This window comes from Numida meleagris, chromosome 1 (genome assembly GCF_002078875.1).
Source record: "Numida meleagris isolate 19003 breed g44 Domestic line chromosome 1, NumMel1.0, whole genome shotgun sequence".
NCBI lineage: Eukaryota > Metazoa > Chordata > Aves > Galliformes > Numididae > Numida > Numida meleagris.
Genome location: NC_034409.1, coordinates 190,335,380 through 190,362,573, shown reverse-complemented (window position 1 = coordinate 190,362,573; position 27,194 = coordinate 190,335,380). Strand labels below are relative to the sequence as shown.

The window sequence follows — 27,194 nt, the reverse complement described above, 5'->3', positions numbered from 1 at the left end:
TACATTTCCCATGGTTAATAAAACTCTTTTGTCTGCCTTCCCTTGAAATGGAAACAATACTTAGGAGAAACCCTGCATGCATGCTCCCTGGGCCGTTTCAGCACCAACAACTTGTGGTAAAGTCATCTGGGACATCTGGCCCATTATGCTTGTGTTTTGACATCACATCTTTGACTTGCACATTTTGAACGACAGCGAAGCGCGAGCAAAAAGTGCCCTGAAACTTGCTGATCGGGTAACAGCGTGCTCTGTGGCAGAATGAACAACCTTATCCTCTGCTCTGAGGCATCTCTGGTTGCCTTCTTGGGGGCGGGGGGGAAAGAAGAGATGCAAACCTCACAGTGCTTGCAGGGTCTGACTACCCTGCCGAGTTCAGCATTTCAGTGTGCAGTGGCTATTCATTTGCTGGACTCAGATTCACTTGAGCAAAGCAGATTTACAAACAGCTTGAGCAGCAGCCGAGCTATTTAACCACCCAAATAAATCAAAGTTCATATTGGTTTCACCAGGTATTCAGGATCATGATTCTTTAGGTTTTAACACATTATTTCTTTCTGTATTGCGTTACTCCTACTCCACAGCTGTTTATGGAGACCGTAAGCAACATTAGCTGATGCTGTTAAGCCAAATAAAGAGGAACATCCTTTCAAAACTTGCCTCCAAGAAACCCAGGCTTTTGGGTATCTCTCTATTATCGCCGCTTGCTTACGACACAGCGGAACACTGCGGTCAAAACATCTTACTCAGCGGAGTGGAGGACAAAGAAACTGGGATAGCATTTAGGATGAAAAAGGACAAACAAAGATAATAATTCACATGGTCAACAAAATGGACACCTCTTGGGACAGGTTGATGGAGCGAAGGAGTAAGCAGAGAGAGGCGGATGATTGTGATAGATCACAGGGGGAAGAAAAGACAAGACATGCTTACTGAAGCATATGAGACCCCCAGAAACCACACCAGTCAGCAAAAAAAATTGAAAAACACACTGCTGGCCCTTTATTAGCTTGTTGCTTTGCCCAAAGCAGCAAGCTAAGTGTAATAAAGAACCGAACCAATCAATTACGATGTTTGAAATTAAGGCTGTGGCTGAAGCCACCGGCTGCTTCTATGGTGTTGTTAAATCCATTCTCACAGTGGCTCCGCTGCTGCCTTCTCTGCTGCCCTCTCAGAGCTCTCTGCTGAAGGTGCTGATGCTGGCTGAGCGATTCCTCACCTGGGCAGTGCTCCTAGAGAAGCTAATGAATGGAGAAAGTAGCAGTTGCTTTACGATCTTGCCCCGAATGCTAGAAAAACAAGTTTCTCAGACTAGAGAGCACACCAAGGAGTGAGCCAGCAGCAGCACGAGCATGGCGCACAGCCTGGATGGAGAGCATCCAAACAGGACAGAAACTTTCAGGCTTGTAATTTGTGAAGTTTAGCAAGTCTCTTAGCACCATATTTTGAAGCTCTGCATATTCAAGGGTGGAAGTGCATTGTGCATAAAGAAGCCAAGGAAGCACATAAAATAGGAAAAAGCAGCGCGAGAAGGGCGAGAGGAGAGGCACCGATGCCTTAGTAGAGGTGAATGAAAATGGGAAAGAAAGAGGAAGGAGGAGAGAAAAATGCAGAAGGAAAGAAACCAAGAAAAGGGAAGGTGAGGGGAGAGCAAAGGAAAGATGGGAAGGGAACAACCAAACTAGCCTGAGCTCCGTCAGTGGTTGAGAAGACTTTGTAAGTGGTTTGTTTCTTTGCTCTCCCGTCTTTCTGTGGAATCAAGCATACGATACGTGGTGGTTACACGATCCTCTTTAACCTTCAGCTTTGACAGTCAGCCTTATAATAACAGACTTTCTCCAATGAGACCTGAGTTTTGCTTTTTATCCTAATTGAAAAAAAAAAAACCCACAAATTCCACCACTGAATTACTCAGGGCTAATTTTGACTCAAGTAAATGGATTGCTTTCACTCCTATCTCTGGAATAAACTTGACTGTAATTATCTGGATAACTGTGTCTCTCTACACTGAAATTATATGATTTCTGTAGAAGTGGGAGAATTGGCTGTTGCAGAATTAATCATATTTTTGTGACATTCAGTGTTATGAAAAGGAGCCTTTCAGCATGAAATAATCACTGGTTTGTCAATCTTCAATAAATCACGGAAGCAGCGCGCGCGATTTAGGAGAACGGAGACAGTAAAACAAACAGCGGGGAAAGAAATCAAGCAGTTTGCTTTCCCTCTTTACACCGCTGTTCCACTTCAGTGCTGGACAATGTTTCTGTGCCAACACAGCAAGCGTCGGTATCAAAGCGGCTGCTGTGGCCCTGCTGGTGCCAGAGGAAGGCAACAGATGCAGTGCACTGAACCTGCTCTCATGGTTTGTGGGGGGCAAGACCTGGACCACAAAGACCCACACGTGCAGGATCTTCTGGTGCAACTTAAGGTGCAACTTACGGCCAGTACCTCTCGTCCTATCGCTGTTGCCTGTGAGCAGAGTCCAGTCCTCACCCTGCCAGAAGCTCCTTTCAGGCAGTTGTAGAGAGCAGTAAGCTCTCCCTTGAGCCTCCTCTTCTCCAGACTGAAACATCCCAGTTCCCTCAGCCGCTCGCCATCAGAACTGAAGACATCTGAAATTATTTCCTATGGGTAAATCCTTCCTTTCGTGGCTTAACGCACTTACTTGAGGGATGGAAAACCTGACTTCAGAAATCATCCTCTGCCCAAATGGATGTGAACTTGCACACCAGGACAGGACTGCAGCCACGTGGGAACGGAGAATTCAGCTGAATTGAGGCTCCTGGGCAGCTAGAAATGCTAAATTAATAGGCCTAAAAGAAACAGAGCCCAAAGAACAGATTGAATACGCGTTGTTTAAGTGAAAAATCTCAGCTTGTGGCTGGGAGGTCCCATGGCTTTGCTTCCTGGCCTGTAGGTTTATTTGTCACAGGACAATCAGTTAGAAAAATAAAACAAAAAGACACAAAGAGGGACATTTAGGGTAATGCCCTTTATTGTAAGCTCCCCAGCTGGTCCCCTTTCTGATTGCTCAGTGATCCAGCTTCAAGGAGAAAAAAAGGGTTCATATGCCTTCTTCGTAGGCTGGGCGTAAAGGCACTGCTAGGCAAGGCTGCAAATTCTTCCTGCTGAGCAATAGAGAGCCCTTATCTGCCTTGTCCCTGGGTGAAAGGTAAGGACGAAGGATTTAGATGCTAAAAGAGATAATTTTGACGTTGTGGTTTTTTTTTCCTTTTGCACCCTAAATGTCCTGCAGTAAGAGGCAGGTGTTTTTACAGCCACCTCCTTGTAGACAGATGCTATGGGATACTTCCACCAATCATCCCAGTGTTGCTTGGCCATTCCTTTGCACCCAAAGAGATCTCAAGCAATGCAAGCCCCAGACACAGTTTGTTCAGAGATAACCTGGGTTTCCTCCTTCCACCAGCCAGAATCACCATGTGCAAGGAAGGAATTCAAACGATCCAAAGCTTCCTACCTCTTAAAATTTTGCCACCAGAGTGGGAAGTGCCTCTCAGGAGAACAAAGCATTTTAATCGTCTTCAACCCTGGCTGCAAATGCATGCACTTGCTTTGAGTTGACACACACCAGCGACTCTAGGACCCCCTCCTCACTGAAGAGCAGTATCAAAGATTTCCAAGACAGAAGCAGATGGTCTACCAAATTGTATTAGATCCTTCTTAGGAGAACACTTTATATTTTAATTTAGCTCTCCATTGCTCTTAATAGGGAAGAAAAAAAAAAAGCTTCCAGCTGAAGCATCGCGTTTCTTTGCAACCTTCAAGGAATTGACTGGAAAGACGTGTTATAAAACGAAGCAGTTAAACTCAATGTTTGTTCAATGCAAAGAGTCAGCACTTCCTATTCAGCGTCTCCCTAATTACCCCTGGGGATCAAAGACTTTCAAGTGATTGCCTGTCCATTCAAACCGCTAATAGATGATCACTGGCCCCTCCAGTGCTATGGGAGATTGCTGGACGTTTCCCATTTTCTACAGGGAAGAAAACTGTCATTTTAAATGCTTAGCATACTTTTGGGATGATTTTTTAAAGTGTCAACCTATGAAAAAAAAGAAGAATGACACAAAGGTGTTGTGGCTTAACCAAGGAGCTGTCTGCTTAAATACAATCCGCAATTTCCTTCACCATTGTGAAAGCAGAATAGGAAGTTGAAAGATGGATCTCAGCAACATTTTGCTGCTGCTAGGCAGCTTACAGAACGAAAGCAGCTTATTTCAGCCCCCACAGCTCTAGTAAATTTGGTGTTACACACGCTCAGCCCTTTCTCACTAAAATAATATTTTCCCTTCTAGATACCCTTTCTGGCAGAGACCGTATTACTATAAATATTACTGAGATATTTCTTCACTATCAAAGTCAATTATAAGATGGTCCCACTGTACCTCTAAATGGAGTTTTAATTTGTGCATATAATATTAGAAAATAATAGTTTTCCCATTGGGGTACTCACTTCAATTAGAGAAATGAGGACAGGCAGCCCTACCAGAGGGCCTGCTACCTTGCTCTGCAATTACTAAAATTCTGGGCTAGTCTGTTGTGGACAGTATAATTTTACAAACAACATTTCATTACACACCTATAAGCCGTGAGATGCTAATTAAAAAGGGTATAATTTACATAGGTAAATCAGCAACCTCTCGCTTGCTTCTTTTTCCTTATTATGTCTACCAGACACCGTGAGAAAACCCACTCTCCCACATTAATAGAATAGGGTGCTTAACGTCTAAAAGACACAGTTCGTTGTTCCAAAGTCACTAAAATTCCCTGTTTTCTTCACCTCAGCAAAGCATAGGTAGGATCAGAGTTTAGATCTAGGATCTGGATCTAAGGGTGGTGAGGCCAAGGCACAGGCTGCCTAGAGAAGATGTGGGTGCCCCATCCCTGGAGGTGCCCAAGGCCAGGCTGGATGGGGCCCTGGGCAGCCTGAGCTGGTGGGGGGAAACCAGCCCACGGCAGGGGTTGGAACTGGGTGAGCTTTAAGGTTTCCTCCAACACAACAATTCTGTGATATCCATGATTCTATGATGTTATGATTCTATGATTCTATGATCTTGATTTACAGGCTAGGATCATTAGGGTTCAGAAAGACCTCTAAGACCATCTAGTCCAAATGAGGAGTGATGGCTTGTCTGCTTGCCCACCCTTCTGAACACGCACCATTTTATCATAAGGACGAGTTGGAGAGTGCTGCTTATGGTTTAATCCTAAAATCAGCTGAAAACTGCAGTAGTGTTATTCATCACCGTGCAGGCTGAAATAGCACTAGAGCCCCACCTGGGTTGTGCTAGTTGCTGTAATAAAAATGAACAAAATGACAATCTCAGAATCCCTTGAATCCCAAAGCACAGGTTTAACGTAAGCTGTACTTAGCTTGAGTGAATCTAGTGACTTCAAGCGCGTGATGGAGGTGCTTTAAATTAAGCACAAAATTATACATTTTGCAGATCAGGAGCAGAATGCTTGCGAGCATCATCAAAACTGAGCCCTAAAGCAGAATCCTATCGACTTGGTGACTTTGGGGAGAGAATCCCAAAAGATTAATCTGCACAGGAGCATCTTACTGCTTTCACTGCTTCGGACATGACAAGTAAATGGGTCTGTTTAAAGCAGGCTAAGAATCTTTTGTTTTCTTATTTTCTTTTCATGAATTTGAAAATGAAGCAGATTGCCCCAACAGTTCATAAGGAGAGGGAAAATCTGTTGTTTTTCTTTTTTCCTTTTTTCTTTTTTCTTTTTTTTTTTTTTGCCTGTACATAAGCTCAGCAAATGGATGCAAATGTACAGTCTGACAATGCTGATAAAGTGGATGACACAGCGCAATCAGTGACACGGGGGATTTTTGACTGTCCAGGCACCATGGGCTAAACCCAGCACAGTGCTTTCTGGTACCATAAATCCCAGTGAATGGCTCACATCAGTGTGGAAAGCTCCCTCCGTAACGAAACTTAACCCGATGATTTGTTCCCTTGGACTTAGGACTGATTCCAGCACATAGATTAAAGCAAGTGCTTGCAAGTGCAACCCACAGCGCGCTCTCAAAAGGCCCACAGCCATCTTTATATTTAATTACACCTAAAAAAAAAAAGCGTTTGCAAAAGAAACTCAAAGTTCGCCAAGTCAAGCACTCCAAAGTGAGCAAAGAACAGAATTAAGATTTCAGATCAGCCCCTGTATGCATATGTACTCTGTAATAGCCTTTAATTCCCCCATCACAGGCTGTTTTTTTTCCACTGGTCCAATGCTGAGCAGAACAATTGCAAAGAGATTGCCACTCAACCCTGGCAACTCCGGCACTGTAGCACGTTCAATTGCTTTCTAGGGATGCCATATGTGCTGCCTGGTTGGTAGCAATAGGAGGGGGTTGGAAAGGGAAGGAACGCACTCAGTGCAGACAATTTTGCTATAGTACTCTAAATAGGTCCCTACTGAGCATGTCCGAACTTAGATTTTCAAGTTTTAAGGCTGCCAGCTCTGTGTGGATGAGGGATATCACAAAGCACACACTATTGTCTGTTGTATTTAATAGAAAAAGGTGTCACCATTCCCTGGTACCTGCAATAGAGATATAAAATAGCAGCAGATCCAAAGGCAATGTTTTGCTTAAGAGATCCAGAACCTCTCTTCCACAAGTCTGTTTAGGGTATGTTCACTTGTAATCACTCAAGCCATACTAATTCCATCTCATCATGGCTCAGAGGCACAGCATGCTGCTTTGATCCTTCTTCCCCAAAGACTACATAAATGCTACTGAATTAAACAATACAAAGACCTGTTCCCGAACACTGAAACTCGACAGTCCATACCATGGGTTTGGTTTTTGCCAGCTAGGACTCCTGTGCACAAGTTCTCAGGTGTTGTCTGACCATGGCCAAAACCATGATAGAGTCCCTTCTACCAGAGATCATTCTCTACAGATGGCTCAAGTACAGAAATGGGTCCAGGCTGGACAAGCTGGATGCCCAGAAACATTTGTTTCACAACCTGGAGTAGCCCACGTTCCAGCAGGGCTGGAGAAGGTACACTAATATGAACAAACTGTTACTGATCACTGGGATTAACACCATTTGGAATATCATTATGTTTTGATTGTGAGGGTTTCTTCCACCAACAGTCCAAGGAAGACCATTTGATGCTTGATTTCATTATAATTTCCGCCATTACTAAAAGAGATTCTGCTCCGCTGATTGCCAAATTAGAGCTTCTTCTTAAATACTTAGCGTAAGCATAGCCATCATCACGCTAACTGCCTTGTTCTGCTTTGCTTTTTAAAGAGTCTCTTTACATAATGAAGTGATGCTTACAGTTGTACCAAGCAAGCAAGGTGTGATGCTGCTGCTGCGCTTCGTGCTGTTGTATTTGAAAACAGTTAACATATGCTGTTCTCATCATCTTCCCAGGCACAAGCTTCTGCCTGCAATAAGGACAGGCTTGGAACTGAAGGTATGATAAAATCAAATAAAGAGGAAGGCAGGAAAGGATGGGGATGGTGAGAGAGTTTATTAGATTTTCATTTAAACACAGAGATTCAGCAACCTCTACCTACCTATTTATTGAGCATCAGATTCTGATATCTCAAAGTAAACTGCATAAGTGGTCCTTTCAGAGCTTTTAAGCTTCAGCATAAGCAGTGGTGTTGAAATCTTGTCACAGAGGGAGAGAGTGGGTTGGACATTTCTATTTTTCACAGGTCATCTAGCACGTTACCTAGACTGTGTACTTAACAACACCACTTCACTTAGCAGTGTAAAGATGTGTACCTAACACATATCTCACCTTTAACTACAGGTGCAAACAAACCTTAGAGAATGCATCACTGCACGTATCTGATAGAAATGTATGACCTGGCTGCAAATGAGGCTTTGAAGATGTCTTCTAATTTAGGCTAGAAAAAGAACAGGAGATAAACCTTTAGCTATAACTAAGGAGTGTTTTTCACTGTCACTGACACCTCTGAGCTTCCCCTTACGACTGCTTGCCCACACAAATGTATGGTATTTAAAGACACTGAAAGAAGTGCATTGCTTGAAACATTTCTTTCTTTCTCCCTCCACTTAACTGCAATTAAATTATGTTATTTCACACTAATTAGTATGAAATAAAAACACGGACTCGAGGAGAACTCGAGTAGATATTTAGATCTGTAAAATTGATCTCTTTTCAGTGTCTGCGTGCAAAGGTCAATCTAAGCCATGAAATGGAGATTATAGCAGCACATCTGTGCCACTGTCATAAAGGCAAGGTCAGCACTTTTGGCTCAGCATGCTGTTATTTTCTTTTCTGGGGGCTTATAGCATCTATAAAAACTCACTAAAAGCAACTGATAAAAGCTTATAAAAGCTGAGAGCCCATATCTTTCCATTTACTGAAAAGAGATGGAAATTAAACTCATACCTCTTTGTATTAAACATTCTTAAACTTAAGAATGGATCAAGCGTCTCAGGGGCTAACCATGACGTGTTACTGATGTCTGGTTTCATGACACATTGATGCAAACCTCGAGATCAGATGGAGCCCTCTGGAAGCACAGCCTCACTCTGCTTTGGAGCAGTTGGAGATTCAATCATAGCGGTGGTCTGCTTCGAAATGGAGCTCATTCTCCCTGAGATCCCACAGTGATGGAAGAGAATCAGACTCAGACCAAAGGACCTCTTCATTCAGTGTCAAAATAAAACAATAAGCAGAAATAAGAAGTATCATAGAAAAAAAAAACACAGAACAATAGGAAACCAGAGGGGAATCTATATCAATCTGAGACCACACAGAACTTGATAAAGGAAGCTGAAAACTTGAAGGAAGAAACACATAACATTAAAAAAAGAAGAACAATAGAACATTTAAAAAACGTATTGAAATCCAGTAAGCTGAGCAGTGATACAGCTATTTACTTGATGGAGATGGGGAAATTGTTAATAATGTTTTAGTAAAGGCTATGATGTTCAGTAAGTATTTTTGGTCTAGCTTTTGCAAATAACTAGGATAATGCAATTATTTCACAGGAAATAACTTTTTTTCCCAGTCCATTAATAACCAAGAATGATATTAAACTACATCTATTCAAGGACAAACATTTTTAAATCTGTAGGCTCATTTAACTTGCATCCAGTAAATGAGATGAGCTGGTAGAGAAGGAATCTGACTCACTGATTAATACTGAACCAGCAACCAAGAGATTAGAACAGGGTTAATGCTGTGCAAATATTTAAGAAGGGAAAAGAGGAGGATGCAAGCCGCATACACTGAGTAGCCTGACATCTATTACAGACAAAATAATGGCAAACGTAACACGGAATTCAGCTGATGAAGAATGACAAAAGTGAACGTATGTTAATTCAGGTCATTTATACTGATCTTCTGAAAAATAGACAGTAGGAAACAAACAGTTACTCGTATTTTGACACAATTACGATTTCGTAAAGCTTTTGACGTAATTTGGTATGACTTTGATTTAATTTGGTATGATTTTCAGATTCAAGAAGCAAACGCTTAGAACAGTAACAAGCAATACAGACGCAGTATGGAAAGAAAGAAACATTTTCAGTAATGGGCTTCCTTTCAGTGTTTTTAATTACCATGCATTTCTGCGGGTAACTAGTCAGAAGAGCGAGCTCAGCTAGGGCTGTCATTGACACTGAAAAATACTCCTCAGTTACCTCCAAAAGGGATGAAAAGCTAACTGACAGACCTTAAAATCATCAGCACTGGCGATAAACCACCAAATGGCAAAATTTCTGATGAAATTTAACAGTTGATAGCGGGCTTGAAGCTATTCAACCTTAACATCAGTGTTATATAAGTAAATATAAAAGCACGGATGAATAAACATGCGGATGACTCCAAGACTATTCAAGAGACAAACACAATGGTGAGGACAGAGCAGATAAACAGGAGAGCTGGACAGCTGCCAAATGTGAATGATTCAAACAAAACGCTCTCTGCTGTTGTCAAAGGCTGAGCTATATGCATGGAGTCATAGAACCACTAAGGATGGAAAAATCCTCTAATATCCCCACGTCCAAGCCCAACCCACCCCCACCATGCCCGCTAACCGTGTCCCTCAGTGCCATGCCTACTCTTTTCTTGCACACCTCCACGGATGGTGACTCCACCACCTCCCTGAGCAGCCTGTGCCAGTGCCACGCTTCTCTCCGAGTAAAGAATTTCTTCCTAACATCTAACTGAAATCTCCCCTCTGAGTTTAAAGCCATTCCCCCTTGTCCTATCACTGTCAGACCATGTAAAAAGTCGGTCCCCCTCCTGCTTATAAACTTCCTTCAAGTACTGGAAGGCCGCAATGAGGTCTCCCTGGAGCCTTCTCTTCTCCAAGCTGAACAAGCCTGATTCCACCCTCCTTTCTTCAAAACAGAGCTGCTCCAGCCCTTTGATCGTAAGTTGTGTACACAAGGCGGGACATCGGCCATCGGAATGCCAAGGCTGAAAGTAACTTGATGAGTAAGCAGAAGAGGCTGGTAACAAAAATCCAATGTTATTTTCATAGTCAGAAAGAGCTGATGAGATCCTCACAAATCTAGGTTGGGAAGCTGTGATCTGAAGCGGAGACGTGATTTACCAGTGTGCAAAGGGTGGGTTAAGCAGCTGGAGGTTACCGGCCCAAAGCGTCCTAAGCGACATGATTTAAGACCGTTTATGGCTTTTAACACTAACATTTACAAAAAAAGTTTTAAATAAGAATTAAGGGAATGCACCTACTTCTTCCCACTTCCAGTAAACACTGAATCAGTTCATAAAAGATACCGTATTTGAACATGCTCCTTAGCACTGCAGAGCTCGGAGTAGTGCTAACCACTCGCAAAGCAGAAATTCCTCTGCCGAGCTTGAGAATGCATCGCCATCAAATGGAACAGCTCAATTTTAATACTCCTCAGTTTTATACCCATCCCACTCGGCACATCAGGCAACTCAAGCAAAATTAAGTGTGTTTCTGTTATATTCTGCTATTTTTTTCTAGCAGTATTTTCTGGAAGAGTGCATACACCATTGCATATTTCTCCTATTCCAACATTTTTAATGTCAGGCTGCAAATCTTATTCAGGTTGAAACAGCGAATGTTCTTTCACGGAGTTTCTATGGTAAGTTTTTAACACCCACCTGAATGAATTGATCTTCACAAGAATAGCTTTAAAGTGGGATCTTGTATCTTTATAACCTTTATGTTAAAGCTGCAGTTCGATCACTTGTACTTCGTTCTACCTGAACTATAAAGCTAACAGCAGCTACTATCCACAGTGCACAATCCAAAACAAAGAAAAGATACACGTAATACAAACAGCTCTTCCTGACTTTGCAGATGATGGCGAATAAGATGTGGGTTATAATTAACACCACCATGCATCTAAAGCAGCGGGGAAAGATAACAAAACAGGGAGATGTAAGAGTGGAAATGAATAGGCCATCTTGGATTAATGTTGTTTCTCATCCCTGACGATGATTACTGCTTTGTGTACAGGTGTAATACCAACAACCAAATGCCTTTTCTTGGCCGTGTTAGGCAAAACACACATGTAACATTATTTAGTGCAGCTATATACTGTGTGGCACTTTGGGGATGTGCCAGTGTTTTGTACAGCACCGCGTGTCTGCACGTGGAGAGGAACAAGGAGTAGCACCATGAAGTGGCTGGGGCTGAAACGTTCCAGCGAGTCACTAACTCGCTGTAGGTCTGACAAGGGAAAGTTTCTTTTGACAGATCCCCGCTGGCAGCATCCTGAGCTCCGCGCTGCTCAATCAGCATCAGTGCCTGCAGCAGCTGCCCTGCCTGGCTCCTTAACAAGAGCCATGTGTGACTGAAGCGCACACAAAGCCCTGAGATCTTCCCACCTCTGTTACTGGACAAACCTTGGAAGAGATCCCTGTGTCTTGTCAGAAATGGGGCTGAAAGCTCACTGGGACAGCATCTCCCCGTGCAACTGAGACTTGCTTTATGTCTTTAGCTTTGCTGAGATCACTTGGAGTCCAGCAACAGAACTGACACTTCAGAATGGATGGAAGAGTGTATTTGCTGTCTTTAGCCAGCCCAACCTCCAGACTCAGGGAGACATACAAATATACAGAAACTTTTCTAACCTTGGTCCAGCTCCTTTGCAGACATAGGGACCAATGCCATCAACTGACTGCATTGAAATGACTGCTAAAGTAAATGAGGTTGCTCCAGTTTAAGAGGAGCATGTGCAAGTGAAGGACAAGGCCCATACTTCCCAAATGCCATTGGGTATAGGGAGTTAAAAAGGGATTTTCAGTCTGTATCAATGATACATAATCAGATGGTACGGGAATCTACTTCAAAATGGAAAACTAAAGAGCTGGATGCAATTTAAACTGTGAAATTGTCATTGAGGGACTGGCACTAAGCATGCTTGCGTTCTTTTGGCACTACAGGAGCCAGATTTAACAGAAAAAAACCACATATTCAGGCACTGCTATATAACATTACAATGAGAGCACTGGGTTGTGATGATGATCCCTTTCAAGCAGCATCCGGAAATGTTCAATCTTACAAGCATCTACTGGACATAAAATATATTATGGATGATACTACGGCCCGTTTTCAAAATGGATCTCGCAGTTTTGTAAATTCAGGGTAAAATGAAGTAAATGAGACCCAACGTTACTAAGCGTGCTGTCTGCAGTAATTCGGGGAATATGTGAAAGAACCAAAAACAGACCTGGAAGCTCTTCTTTAGGTAGCAGATTGACTTCATAGTGTAAAGGCTTTGCTAGAACAGATTGTTGAGCTTCTGCATTTTATCTAAGATAAGATGGAAAACATTGAAAAATCATTGTGAATCTAAAGAACAAATGGTAAGAGTAGCAAAGCAGAACTTAGTCTGGGATCAGAAAGGAAATATTAAAGCAGAAAATGAAAGAAACTTGTTGGTGGGGTAAAACATTGCTTTATATTTTAAGTTGAATAAAAAACTTACTATGAGGGCACAAAAGCAGAATTAATTGATACAGCTCAATGTTAAGAGATAAGCATTAATAACTTCTCCTATCATCCTTAAGTGGGATGTAAACACCACAGTAACTGGTTTATTACCCATCCATAGCTGCCCAACTAGAGAGCTAAGAGTTTCAGAGAGCTGCTTTAAATTGGGTTTACTACACTGCATCAAAGAATCACAGAGCTGAAGTTAGCTTTCAGGGTGATCTTCTGACAATACATGGAAAGACACTTTATAAACACATCATAGTCCCAGCGTGGTTTTAGTGTCAGAGCATTTTGCCTGTAGCAAGCAACACTGCTCTTTTCTGAAAGAAGCTATGTCTGAAGAGAGCTCAGACGAAAGGAGACCTGAAAAGCAGAGAGTTCTGACTCCAATCAAATGAATGACTGTTTTGGCTTCATAAAATGTTTTCCAGCCCTAACTTTAATTTAAATCAAATGTCCATCTTTCTTGCTGTTCATGCAATGTAACCGCAACACATGCTTAAGTATAGGAAAATTGCAAGTGCCTAACTACATCAAATCGTGCTCCCATCTCATCTGGAATCTCCATCAGGCAGAGGATAATACCTTCAGTTGCAGAAGAAAGAATCCATTCTCCTTCACTAATTCATTTAGAAACTGTTCCGCGGATCTAGCCAAACAGCTGCTGGGCATGGAGAGCTGGACGACCAAACAGGTCTCTTCTACTGCTGTACTCAGAAATCCTCCTCCCAAGCAGTGCAAGCAGTGCCAGAGACTTTACAGAGCTACGTTATCAGGGCTGGCATCTATCAGGCACCGAAACTGCAGGTAAAGTATTTGGATAGCAACATACCTCATGGTATTATCTCTGCCATAAGCATCTCTCTCTAAATTGCCCCTCCAAGGCAGGGCTCCGTGCCACACAGAAGCCACGAAAATGTTCCTTGTCTGACTGTCAACAGAAGGGACAATGCGAAAATGGACAATTTAATTTCAAAGCGCCGTCTCTCCGAGACCTCCTGGAACAGCAAATTTGCAGGTCAGTGGCGAGCTGCTTCAAGAGGCCTTTCATTTCGGTGGCTCCAGCGGTGCCGTTCCTGCCGGTTTAATGTCACAGTCCCGACCTGGCACCGCTTTTCCCTTTGGTGTTCTCACCCCACGAGACAAGCGACTGGAGAGCTCCCAGGATCTGTGTAAGCCGCGTGCGTGCACAACGTTGACGCGCGCTGCTGCCACTGCCTTGGTGCGTGCCTTTGGGTATTTGAAAAGGTGGCAACGAGTCAACCAAAAGCCAGTTAATTCAAATGAAAACCAGCTTCTGGTGCTGGATACGCCCCGTTATATTTTGTTTGTCGTTATCTCTCAGGACCAGTGACTCAGCCCTGTAAAAGCTTCGGAATGATCACAGTGCTGACACATGATAGCTGCTGTTCAGGTCCCGTGGACTTCTACTTATGCCTCCTCCCCTCTCCTTTGAAAAGGCCCGGTAAGATAAGTGAGCCTCCAACTATTACATCCCATGAAGTCTTTCTTAAATGGAAACTCTGGCTTTTAGCCTTTAAACAAATGATTTAGGAAGTGTTTCGGACGAATGCAGAAAAAATGAACTGGCTTCAGCAAAGAACTTCAGAAACAACCAAATGCCGTGTTGTTTCATGGAGCCCTGCTTGCCTCGGGTGGACACCCCCAGGTGTGTCTGAGCATCTGTCACACAGAAGGCGGTGGCACTAGCAGAGCTCTGGGCATCTCTAGCTGCACGCCCTTGTGTGATAGGCAGGGCATGCGATGGGTAGTTTTTAAGATTTAAACAGAGGACTGTGACGTGTGTGATGCGGTGAAGAGCGTTCTCCAATCACAGAATCACAGGATGGCTTGGGTTGAAAGGGACCTCAAATATCATCAAGTTCCAACCGCACTGCGCCAGGCAGGGCTGCCAAACACCACATCAGGCACCGGATCAGGTTGCCCAGGGCCCCACCCAACCTGAAGTCCTAGGCATTAATCTGATGTATTTCCATTAACTAATCAGTGTCCAAAAGAAAGAAAAAGAAGTAAATGCCCAGTGCTGCCATTGGACCAGAAAGGGGCTGGGATCTCCTCCGCTGAGATCTCCAAAAGGCCCCAGACATGGTGCTGGGCACCCTGCTCTGGGTACCCCTGCTGGAGCACATGAGACCAGATGGACCCAGAGGTGTCTCCAACCTCAGCCACTCTGTGATGCTGTAGTCCCGTGATTCTGTGATCCTGCGAGCTGATCCAAAGCCCATTCACTTAAGTGGAAATCTCTCCACTGACCTCAGTTTTGGAGGATATAAATGGTCATTAAAATTCTATGGTTATCTTAAATAACAAGAGCAGGTGGAAGTAGTGTTCCTATAGAGGTCATCCCTTCCTACTCAGGATCCGTTGTACACAACCACTCAGATGGTCCCCGGGGCAACACAAAGAGCAAAATCCTGCTTTAATTTGCTGAAATGAGGTATTTGTAATAAAGGTATTTGTAATAAAATGCAACTAAGCAAAAACAGGGGAAAAGAGAACTAGAGGAAAAAACAGCCACTTGTTTCAAAGAACGAAGCAGTTTGGTAAATAACAGCGTAGTTTTTATCGGAATGCTAAAAGCCTCAGCTTAACTTAGTGGAAGCACAAACATTTTGACTCCCCAGTTCTTTTTTTTCCTTTGGGCTAGGTGATACAATTCTCATCTGCAACTTGACAGGATGTAAAAAATAATTACAAATGAAAAGGTTATTCATAATTTTTAAATGAGTTAATTAGTAAACCCCGCCAGAGTCACTCATTACAGTAATTAATAATTGATTATACTTGAAATTAAACACAATTTTTCATCAAAATCTAATTAAATATCTGCCTTTTTTGCTTGTTGATTAGAACGCTGGGTCTGGTAGAGACGATCTTTGTTAAATATGTTTATGCTGAGCTGAACCATCGAATTTGATTTCTAATAATTGATAGTTCCTTAAGAAATTAGTAATTATGACCCGTAATTACAGCAGTTCAACCTGATCAACGCTGCCGGCACCTTGCCAGCCAGCCACAGAGCCTGGCAGGTGCCACAGAATCCACCTGAATGGAGATAAAAGGATGGGAGAGCACTCAATGGACCAACCTCTCCACCACCTCCAGTGTGATTTTTACACTGATCTTTTCAGAACTCTGCAAGGGTTTTGAGCAGGAGAATACCAAGCACGAAGCCACCAACCTCTTATTAATCTATCAAATGGCACATACCTCCTTCATCAGAAGTAACAGGCACCGCTACTCTGAGTTATAACGGCACTCCTCTGACACACTGAGATAATGTCCAGAAGAACCATGTTCAGGGCATAAGGAGAATGCCAGACAAATGAGAAAGGCGAGTCCAAATGTACGCAGCAAATGATGAAAATTGACTGCATATTCCATCAAACTGCTGCTGATTTAATGTTGGTTAATTAATCACTCCTGCTCCTCTTACAGGAGGCATGAAAGTGACCAAAGTATGACACAAGGCAGAAATGGAGAAGTATCAGTCATTAAAGACGTGTACGTGAAAGGAGCACAGTAAAAGCAATCCTTTGTGGTAGCGCTAATTATACTGCTGTGAAATGAGAGTAAAAATCTTTCGATCCAGGCTAAGATTTGTAATTCTAACTGCAACCCTTTATAGATCATTAGCGTACAGGAAGTCACTGTGAAATCAAACAGACTCATTTGTGCCATGAGACATCGGCATGCTTACCTATGATCACATCTGTAAGTATCTGACAACCAGGGTTTGCACCGCTGACAGCTTAAAATGGGAGGGTAGGAATGGACCTTTCCAAGACATTTACAATATAAATATCAAGTCTGACTGAGGAAAAGTGAGGTTAACACCCCAAATTTACAGAGGGCAAAATACAATTTTCGCGTTTAACATTTCAATTATTTTTGGAAGGAACACTGACAACCCTTAGAAACCAAAGAAAGTCAGATCATGCACAGCTCAAGAAAAAAAACAATATTGCTTCACACAACTAGCAGATTTTCCCCAGTCCAGCCTACCCAAAGAAGGCTTTGTTGGACCACCACTGAAACTCAGTCCTTCCCTATTCCTTCAGGTTACACTGCGAATTTCCAAATGGTTGGTTAAATGGATGCGCCATGAAAGGCAGAATAAAAAGACATGTTTCTGTCCAGATTTTGGTTCTGACCCTGCTCCCATTAATCAGTGGCAAAGAATTCCCACTGACCTGGATGCGACCGTGATTAGGACACACACCTTACTGCTGGCTTTACTTAGGATTTGCTGAATGCTTTGGGAAAATCTGGCGGGTTTGTCTCACTGTAGCACAGAATGGGAGCACAATATGACTTACACTCTGCAATGCTCTTCTGCATGTGTTAGGCCAAATGCTGCTCCCTCCCATACCACCCCAACCTCAGTTCAGCCAACAGAGGCTTTATATCCCCATTATCGTGTATCATCAGCTTGACCCTCTTGTTCCCAAATGTTAGCATTGTGGCTGATCTTGCGGAGAAAGGCAAGAAAAGTAGAGAAAAAAAAAAAAAAAGAAACGAAACGGAAATAAGCTTACCTATGAAATACGCCAGCAGGATCACCAGTGTGACCGAGATGACAATGGCGCTCAGGGCAGCGCATTTCCAGTTACAGTACTTATAGGGCTTCTTCAGGTTAAAGGCAGGCCTAGAGAAGGTACTTCTGGGAAGGGGCCTAGGGGGAGGTGAGTACACAGTGCTGGACGTCAAGGGATATCCCGGCGACGTTGTACAAAAAAGGGGAGAAGTGCCTCCAGGTTTAAACAGGAAGTGCCTGGGGGAAGAAAGACCAACAGCAAGTGATTCCTCCCAGCAGTCAATGCAAAGAAGGACGTGAGGTGAGAGGATGGTGACGGCTGCCGGGCCGAGGGCAGCAGCTCCACACAATGCTGGCTAAAGACACGGATGGCATGCACGAAAGAGAAGAATAAAAATCAAACCAAGCACAAAAAAAGTCACAGTGCCAACAATGCCACAGAGAACTCTTCAAGGGCAGGAGTCCCCTCTGTGGGAAAGCTGGCGTTAGAGTGAAATGGAGACCCCAAGCAGAGCTACGACAGACTGGTGGCCTGCTCAGCTCCCAGAGATGTGTCCGACTGAAAGGGAGCACGAGTTGAGTTATAGAAGGGAGAGTGTTCCCCAATTCATTGACTGATCACTGCATGAGAGCGTTTTTGATACTGCATCGCTGAATGGAGATGGGCGAGGAGAGCTTAAGCCATTCCACAGCACCCAAATTGTCACAGAGGGGAATGTTGACGCTGTCTCCACATGGCAAATTTAAAGGTTGGGCAAGGGGATGGCTGAAAGCATCAAACTGGAGTTCAAGCCTTGTGTAAAGGCAGCGGGGATGGGCACCTGCTTCCAGAAAGTGGTTCAGAGCATCTCAGTTTGGTGCCTACTTTAACAAGTGTCAATTACTGTCAATGGCAGCAGCGTTTCCTGTCCAGTGACACATTGGGAGGTACTGCGTTTTGCTCGGATTTATGACTGCAGTCTGAGAGCCAGCCTATGAGGACCTGCGTGAGACTTATGACAGAGCAAACAGAAACCACTGCGGTCCATGAGCTCCTGAGATGAAATGTCCCAATGGGAGCTCCTTTATGGGAATCCTAAATGAGAAACCTAACTTTGGTGGGGCATCATGAAATACGAGGCATTCCAGTTCTGGGTATGAAACGTGGCCAGATCTGACTCTCCTCTCACCATGCTGATGTCAAATACAGATGTTGCATGTGAGGACTGAAGAACAGTCTCATGCAGTTTGCACCTTCTGCCACGGCTTCTAGGGCCAGACTTGCAGCCAGCACAAATGCAGTCAGCATGGATCCATGGGAGTCAGTCAAGCCAGGGGATTATATGTGACTCTTTTTTTTTTTCCCTGGAAATCACTTATGCAGTCACAGGGGGAAATGACATGCAAAAATATCACCATGCAGAAAAGCCACTGATTCATGCGAGATAAAGTGACATATAACTTTCTGAGATAGGTGTTTGTACTATTACAGCCATGGTTTTATAGGTACTCAAAGCATGACTGTTGACCATTACAGAAAGACCAATTATTTCTACTAATGGTCCACATCAAAACATCCATTTTTACAAGGACTCGGATACTCTTCCGCGTTTCAGAAAGCATCTGTTTAGACAGACGCATCTGGTCTGGGCAAAGAGGTACCTACAGCGTTCAAGAACACCAATTAGACCTCCAGTTAAGTATGGCTACCAATTTACGACTGCCAACACAACAGTGGAATTTTTGGCATAGCCGTGTTAAAAGCCGTTTATAACTTTAAAGTTAAGTGATTAAAAGTCAAGTAAAAATGCCAGAATGGGTGGTTAAGTCAATCAAAGGACTGGTTTAGATATCGCTAGTAGACACTGTAGCTTTTGTAAGATAAGATACATAGGAAATACCAGTTTAACAACGAAATATCAGGCTGCCAGAACAATGGTGATTTAAGATCGTTATCAAAATTAAATCATTCTGAATTTACATGGGATTCAAAATTGCTGTAGGTACTTCTTACTAATGAAATGACTTTTTCAAAACAAGAAGAAAAAAGCAAATGGAATGCTGCGGCTCACTAGCATATTAATGAGTCTGCCATTAATATGTACAGGACACATTGCTCCAGGACCTCATATTATTTTAAAGCCATCTTGGAAGAGGCCAGCAATGGTGTGTTGCCCTTAAACATCATTGATATGACCAAATGCTTTCATGCAAGGATCATAACGACTGTACAGTAAACAGGAAGACCACATAAGTGTCACATACCCATCATTGTAAGCACCGTCATGTCGGGAGGAGGTGAGAATGTCCATCTCAATGAGGTTGTCCTGCAATGTCTCTAGGAATGTCTGCTTTGCTATGTTTCTACATACATATGGAAACATGAATGAAGCCAGTGAGTCATGCATATATGAAGTGTGATCTTATAAACCACAATGGTTACAGTGCAGTTGTGCATGGAATTAGAATGACGGGCCGTATATTTATATGTGTAAGATGCTACACATATACATATACAGCTTTTAAGAATGCTTGCTTCTCTCTATATACACCATATATATGCATTTACACACATACAAACACACACCCATGGGCATGTATAAAAAAAAGTTGAAGTCTTTGTTCATTTCACATTATTTATTGCTGGTGACGCACGAAACCTTCTGAAGTGCTGGATTCCAAAAAAAAAATAGATGTCGGTCCAGCACAGCTGTAACTGCTTCTGAGTTATTGTCACTGTAAAAAGGCACATCACAGCATCTCTCTCATTGTGGCCGCTAACTGGTAGTACAGCGTCCTCACGGATCTCTAGTTTTTGCTCGTTTGCTTGTTTCAGTTTTGGATTTGACAACTTTTTAATTGCTAACTCGATGAATTTGTCTTCTCACTTTGCAAAAACGAGAGCTTGATATTTGGATGTTTCATTTTGAAATAGAAGTTTCAAAAGGAAACTTCTGAACTTCTTGCTCAATATGAATATTCCAAATAAAAGAAGTCTATCAGTGATAAACAGGTAGAAGTTGAGAAAAGGTTTTGCTGGAACCCAAATTCCAATAGCAGAGTTTTGGCTATAATCTGGATAATACAGGCCATAGGCAAGATACACAGGGCCTGAATATTAAAAAGCCTGGGTTTGTTTTTGCACACAATAGCGATATCTTGCAGTATCTATCTGGCCTTCCCAGCGTGTACTTTGATGAGTCACATTTTGACCTCTATATGCTAAACTGTTTTAGCCATTTTGAGGAGAATAGCAGGAACATAAAGAATTAAGTTACAGGCACAGCTGGGAACAGATTTTGTCTTTCTCACCTTTGGTCTTGGCTCTCAAGATCTGACAAAAGAACATTCTTCCCATCTTTTTTAGAACAAAAAACCAGTCCTGATTTTGCCCATGCCTGTTTTCAGCATCAAAATTCTAAGTCTGAATGTGAATAAATTCCCAGGCCAAAACTAGCAAAAGGAACATAACAGCATTGTGACACTTTCTCACTTATGCAGGATTAAGCGCTTACAGGATATAAGTGACATGATGTGAACTCAAACGAGAACTCTTCTGTCAAAGAAACTGGATTCAGGTAACATGCTATACCAAGGGGAACCAGCCCTGTCACATTATACAAACCTTGATACTGTCTCTTCTGAAATGTCCTTAACCTTCATTTCCATTTCTACTTCCTCCTCCTTCCTGCTGCTAATGCCAGCCCTTGCTTAGTTCAACTCACTACTTTTGAAGGCCTCCGGGCTTCTTTGCCAGCACAGATCTACTCCTTAATCTGAATGCAAGTAAAGTCACTCCTATTCAGAGCTTTGGAGTAAAGTGGATCGACATGCATGAGCAGTGTGCCATAGCATTTGAGACATCAATCCATCCCCAAGTTTTTTGCTGCTTCCTCACATTCCCTAGGAATGCAGGAAAGGTTGGATGTTGAATTCAATGCAAAAAGAAGCAGCGTATGTGCATGCACCAAGCATTTAATGGGTAAGAGGCAAGGCATCCGGCAACACACTGATCAATAGAAGTTCAACAGTAGTTAAAATCCATGTTAGATTGGTTCCATGAATTTCAGTTCTGGGTTGTCAATAGAGCAGAAGAGGCGTGGGTTACATCATCTTATAACGTGCATATGTGTAAAAGAGAGGTGACTGGTCTCCAATGCAACTAATGCAGGACTGTCCTTACTGAAGGCTGGGTGGATTCTCCTCCCTTGGAGATTACTTGTGAATAGCTGTCTGTCTGAAAACCACTCTCCCTCCTCACTGTGAGCTGTGTAGTAGAATCTGACCTTACACAATTACCACATGAAATTTTCTGGGAATGGAAGTCTCCTGCAAGCTGCTGGTTTGTCAACCAAACGTCCACCTAGTTGGCATTTATTTGCTCCCTGCAAGGTCAAATGTAAAGGAACAGAAAGGATGCCTAAGAAGAAGGAAGAGTGAGGAAGAAATATTGGGAGAACTGACTTACCTGTCAGGAGCGACTGCTGAGCAAAGATCTTCCCATCACAACCTTGATAATATATTGCTTTTAAAGCAACAAAAAAAAGGAGGCAGACAGGAAAAGAAAGAGGGAGAAGGAAAAACAGAGAAAAGGGAGTAAAAGGAAACTAAAAAAGAGGAGGGAGAGAAGAGGAGGAGTTCTTCCTCTTGCAACATACAAAGTTTTTGTATACGGGATATGCTTATCATGTCAGTCATATACTTATGCAACACATCCCTGCTTGCCTTTGCATTACACGTTGGAAATTTCCAGGCAATGAAAAACCACTCGAATTTTCCAGTTCTGAATGCTGCCTGCAGTCCACAACAGTTAAAGTTAAACCTCTTCAAACCCCGGGGTGCTTAAAAATCTAAAACTGTAGGCACATTTCACAGCCTGTGACAGTCTGTGTTTAAGAGATGTAGCTTTTTCTTCACATTTGCTCTCTCTGTTGACCAATATGAAATTTAAAAAAAGGAATATTCAATAGAAATACAATCCCATTTTTGACATGAGATTACAGTAATCTCCTATTGCTACACTTCAAAGGCCTTAATTCTTGGATTAATGTCTCTTGGTCAGGATTTATTTTTTACATGTTGGACATTTTATTCTGTTAAGTGCAAGTCATTTTTGTGGTTCTAAAAGACTTTGCGGTGGGGAAGGCTGACTTCATGGAAGAGGCAAAACTGGGCATCCAAGTCTGCCAAACAGATCTGAAGCCTTTTACACCTACAGAATTCCTGCCAAAGGAAACGGAGAGATCCCTGCATGTTTGAAGAGCAGATTATTAGAGTGGAGAATTGTCACAGATTTACCAGTCATCTGTGCAGTGCATTGTGACAAAGCTATAGCTTATTTTACTTTTTTTAATGTTTGTTCAGTGAAGGAAAAAAGCCTGCCAGTCATGTTCTGTAAACGTGCTCGTTTGCTGTTTAGCATGCCTTTCCGACTTGTTCGTCGGCTTCAAGAACACCGGGCAACACTATGCCATTCCATCCACAGTGTCAAAAGCCACATCAGTCTTCAAAGGATCTGTTATCTACCTAACTAATAAAATGATTAAACTGACAATCAGTTACAAATATGAGTGAGGCACTATCATCATTAAATGATGCGAACTGACCTCCTCAAGTAAGCAGACGTAAGAAGTGCAGTCAAGTTGACAGTAATAATGTGACAACCCAACCTGCAGAAAGAGCTGTTCACTTCAGCTCCTGAAAACATTTCATCCCCAGTGATTTTGTGGGGAAGAAATGAGGCCTGTCTTTAAGCACACGTTCATTTACAATTTAACAGAAGCAACTCAGAACTAGCTAAAGAATTGTTCTCACTACGAAATCCTGCACTTATTAACACGTGGTAGAGTTGCCTCTTCATCTCACTCTCCGATGATCACCAGAACTGGACAACTGGAGGCAGGACGTTTTCAGGTAAGAGCTTGAACTCTGGCATTCCTTCAGAAGACAAGATATTCCTTCTCAATTGTAAGGTGTTGTGTTCTGAGAGGCTTCGGTCAGAGATGAGGACGCCTTGGCACTATTCAAACAATAGAACATCTGTCCTCTGATGAATCCACGTCGTGGTTTAGAAAAAGGCACTGTTCCAGAATTATAGACAACTACTTACATAAGGGTTCCTGGACCAGCCCCTAAGTATTCTATAATGCACTATTTTTTCTAACAAAACAATACATAAAAGTCAGCGCTTGGGTCTATATGCTCAAGAATTAGGAAGACGATATAATTACTGAAACTGTTGCCAAATCACACTTGCAGTACTTGCTTATAATTTTGTCTTAATCTTTTGGAGCCAGCTTCTTAGTTGGGTATTTTAAATTAAGCAGTCTCAGAGAAATTAATTATCCCTGAATGCCATAAAATGTTAGAATGAGGTCTGTTTTGGAAGTTTCAGGGAGCCAGCAGACACAGCCACTTCTCTAAGAGATCGACAGATATTAATTTTTAAAATCTATTTTTAATGCAGAAGCTGGCAAAGCTGGGTACATTTTGTCCCAGGATACAGACGCAGCCACCACTGATTTCAATGAGATTCCCAGAGGCAGCGAAGCAACAAATTTGGCCCCTGGCTCAGTTTTCAGTCAGTAAATCTTTTTTGCTGTCTAAAATCTTTCTGGTTGGTTTGAGAAGGCAGGACTAATGAGGGGAAAAAGGCAGCTAAGTCAGTGCACCATGTTTGGCCTGAAAGATTTCTTTCCAGACTGAAAAAGAAGACACCATGTACAGGAGCTCATGGTTCCAGCATCTCCAATGACTTTTCAGCAACAAAGGAAATGGTGAAGCAAAATCTGTGAAGGATGTGAAAACAGAGTTTCAAGTGGGACAACTAGAAGAAGATGTTCTTCCAGTCAGAGGGGAAGACTGAGGCTGAGGGAGTATGACAGCTCCCTTTTCCAGAACCTACGTTTGGAAAAAAGCCTATAAACTAAGTTATGAACTAGAACAACTCAGTGCAACATTGTCACACCCTCAGTATGCTGCAAAGATGGAAAATTAAAAGTTAAATGAAAACATCATTAATTGACTGATCCTCTGCTGTCCGGTATTGTATGCTTGGTGGAATGATGTTGTAGGATAGTAGAACGCAGCAGCTGACCTCTCCTCATTAGGTAAATTAAGATCAGCCTTTCTGAAAGATGTTCTACAAAAGCATCTGCTTGACGAGGCACAGCTAGAAGAAGGATAAGTCTTTTCAATGTATTGACCGATTTCAGTTTCTTAAATAGGATATTGATTTATCCTACCACATAGGATGAGAAAGCATTAAAGGAAAGTAAAAGTGATCCCGATTCTGATTTTAAAGGAGGAAAATAATCTTACAAGCAGTTATTAGAAGATATTATTTTTAGTTTATGAAAGAAGAGCAATGTTCTCTTCTCCTAGTCCAAGCAAAAAGACATGAAGAATGATAAACACTACTACAAATACATCATCTAAACACCAGTTCACAAACTGATCATCACCTACACAGAGGTACATATGTTTCATCACATCCTTAGCACACACAATCAGAGTACTGGAAAGTACTAAAGAAAATGACCCACCTGGTCTCCAGCGGGATGTTACTGTTCAGTAACCAGTTGTCCTGAGCGTGGGCTGGTTCTTGAGTGCTGGCTGGTTGTTCCCCTGACAGAGAGTGGTCTGTGGGAGCTGGGCTTGGGTTGCTGCGTGGAGTGAAGTTCCCTCTGTTCAGGGAATTGATGGAGGCTGCGTGATGTTGGTTTGGGGTGTGAGCATGCGATATTGGAGGTGGTGGAGTTCTGAGTCTTGAATGATTTTGAAGATTCGGAGGATGATCTAAAACAGAAGTAAAATATTGTTAAGGTTTAGGATGTGTGTAGTTTCATGCTACACTCATTTCTGTGCAGGCACTTTTGAAGTGTACGAAGGCTTGGATGCCACGTATCTTAAAGCAAACTAACATAGACTTGTTCCATATGTCCTAATGACATGTGCATTGATCCACTAGTTGGCTCGAGAAATATTTTGGTTTCATGCAAGAAAGTTATGAACACTTAGAGGACTGCAAAAAGGCCGTCCTGACAGCCAGGTTAACTCCGATGAACAACTGCACGTTGCAAACTGCACTCTATCTGTGACACTGATTCGTGATAAAGCATGAAAAATACAACCAGCCTGGAGAGATAACACTTAAGAATGATTTTATGATGGATATACAGCTCCCAGTGAAGTTTGTTCTGCCTGTTTTCCCCAAGAACTTCCAATAGTAAGCCAACAAGAAGACTGAGAACAATTTAGTCATAGACTGAGTTTAGAGAACGCCATAAAACTGTGTCAGGATTATACAATTTAACAAAACGCAGTAGTTTGTATTGTTAGAGATGCACTCAAACTGAGTAAAAAATGCATATGGCATAAAAACTGAGGTGTCAGGAAAATAAAACAAAGTGTAGTGAAGAAAGATGTAAAGAAAGGTGATATAGCTGTTTTCAGTAAAACTCCAGATAGCACTGTTTGTTAGCCCCAGGAGTAAGAGGGAGGTAGACTGAAGAAGGCAAACACTTAGGAAAAGATCAACTTAGTGCTGATTATATTGGTGTTTCTAGTTTGGATCTAACCACTTCCATGAGTTTTCTGGAAAAAAAAATTAAAACGTTTGATGGAACTTGAAGGAGACTGACAGTTCAAGACACTGGATTTGGGATCCATTAAACCTTCCTCTTTGATTTTAGTCTTATCTGAAAAAAAAGAAAAGTATCAATCTAATACTTACCAACTAGTCTTCAGTATCATGAAAAACTAACACTCATTTACTCTCTAATTAGAGAGCTCAGGAATCAGTGTACACAGTCGTAAGTTACAGTGAATGGCGACAAAATTAGAAGGACATTTAATGACACTTCTGACATCTGAATTAGGACTTAGATTCAGGAAAAGAACAGGGGAAGCATTTACAATATCCCTGTAGCCTCTTGGATATTTAGACACAAGATTAAATTTAAAGATGCTTGAGATGCATCCCATCCCTTCCTTCCTCACCCTATGTTAACTCAAACAATCTCATCATTAATTATAGTTAATTATTCCAGAACCTTGGGGTGGTTGAGGTGATCTAGCAAAACAATGGGAAATATTAGTTATGAAGGTGCCTGTTGTCTACCTAGAATCATTAAGGTTGGAAAAGACCACTAAGATCCCCATGGCCAACCCCAACCAACCCCACCATGCCCACTGACCATGTCCCCCAGTGCCACATCTCCACGGTTCTTGAACATCTCCAGGGACGAGGACTGTACCACCTCCCTAATTGTATCTACACATAGAACATGCATCGCCTTCTGGCCTTTTTAAGTTAGACACTGGAACAGGGTTATATATGACAAAAGAATGCCTTAGCACTTTTAGGGTCCAAGTTCATTTTACCCTATAATCTGAAGAAGGTCATAGTTTGCATTAAAAGTACTGTTATCTCTACTATACATTAATGCAATAGACAATGACCAGCTCAAAAAGAAGTCTGTATCATTCATTTGCATTTGGATAGATATTTCTCCCCAGGAATCTCAGGCCTGACTCCCCAGAGTATACCCAGAATTAAAAATGCTATTCTGGACTCCAGTGTAAGGCTGACTCTGTCAATCAGCCAACAAGCTAATGGGAAGGGTGAGCAGCAACCACAGCTGGTACAGATGAAGAATGTCAGAACCAAACCAGGTTCCATCAGCTCTGCAG

General features: G+C 42.3%; 1 protein-coding gene across 5 annotated transcripts in view; it reads right to left on the bottom strand.

The window, feature by feature from the left end:
- The window catches only part of TENM4 (teneurin transmembrane protein 4), a 593,977-nt gene that overhangs the window by 184,707 nt on the left and 382,076 nt on the right, over positions 1-27,194 (bottom strand). For 3 of the 5 annotated variants that reach the window (XM_021382894.1, XM_021382887.1, XM_021382910.1), the window contains 3 exons: positions 25,046-25,298; positions 19,767-19,865; positions 17,524-17,759 (listed from right to left, as the gene is read on the bottom strand). In XM_021382894.1, the coding sequence (XP_021238569.1) occupies positions 17,524-17,759; positions 19,767-19,865; positions 25,046-25,298 (588 nt within the window). The remainder of the gene's footprint in view (positions 1-17,523; positions 17,760-19,766; positions 19,866-25,045; positions 25,299-27,194) is intronic. The other 2 variants (XM_021382902.1, XM_021382921.1) reach the window with 1 other exon arrangement.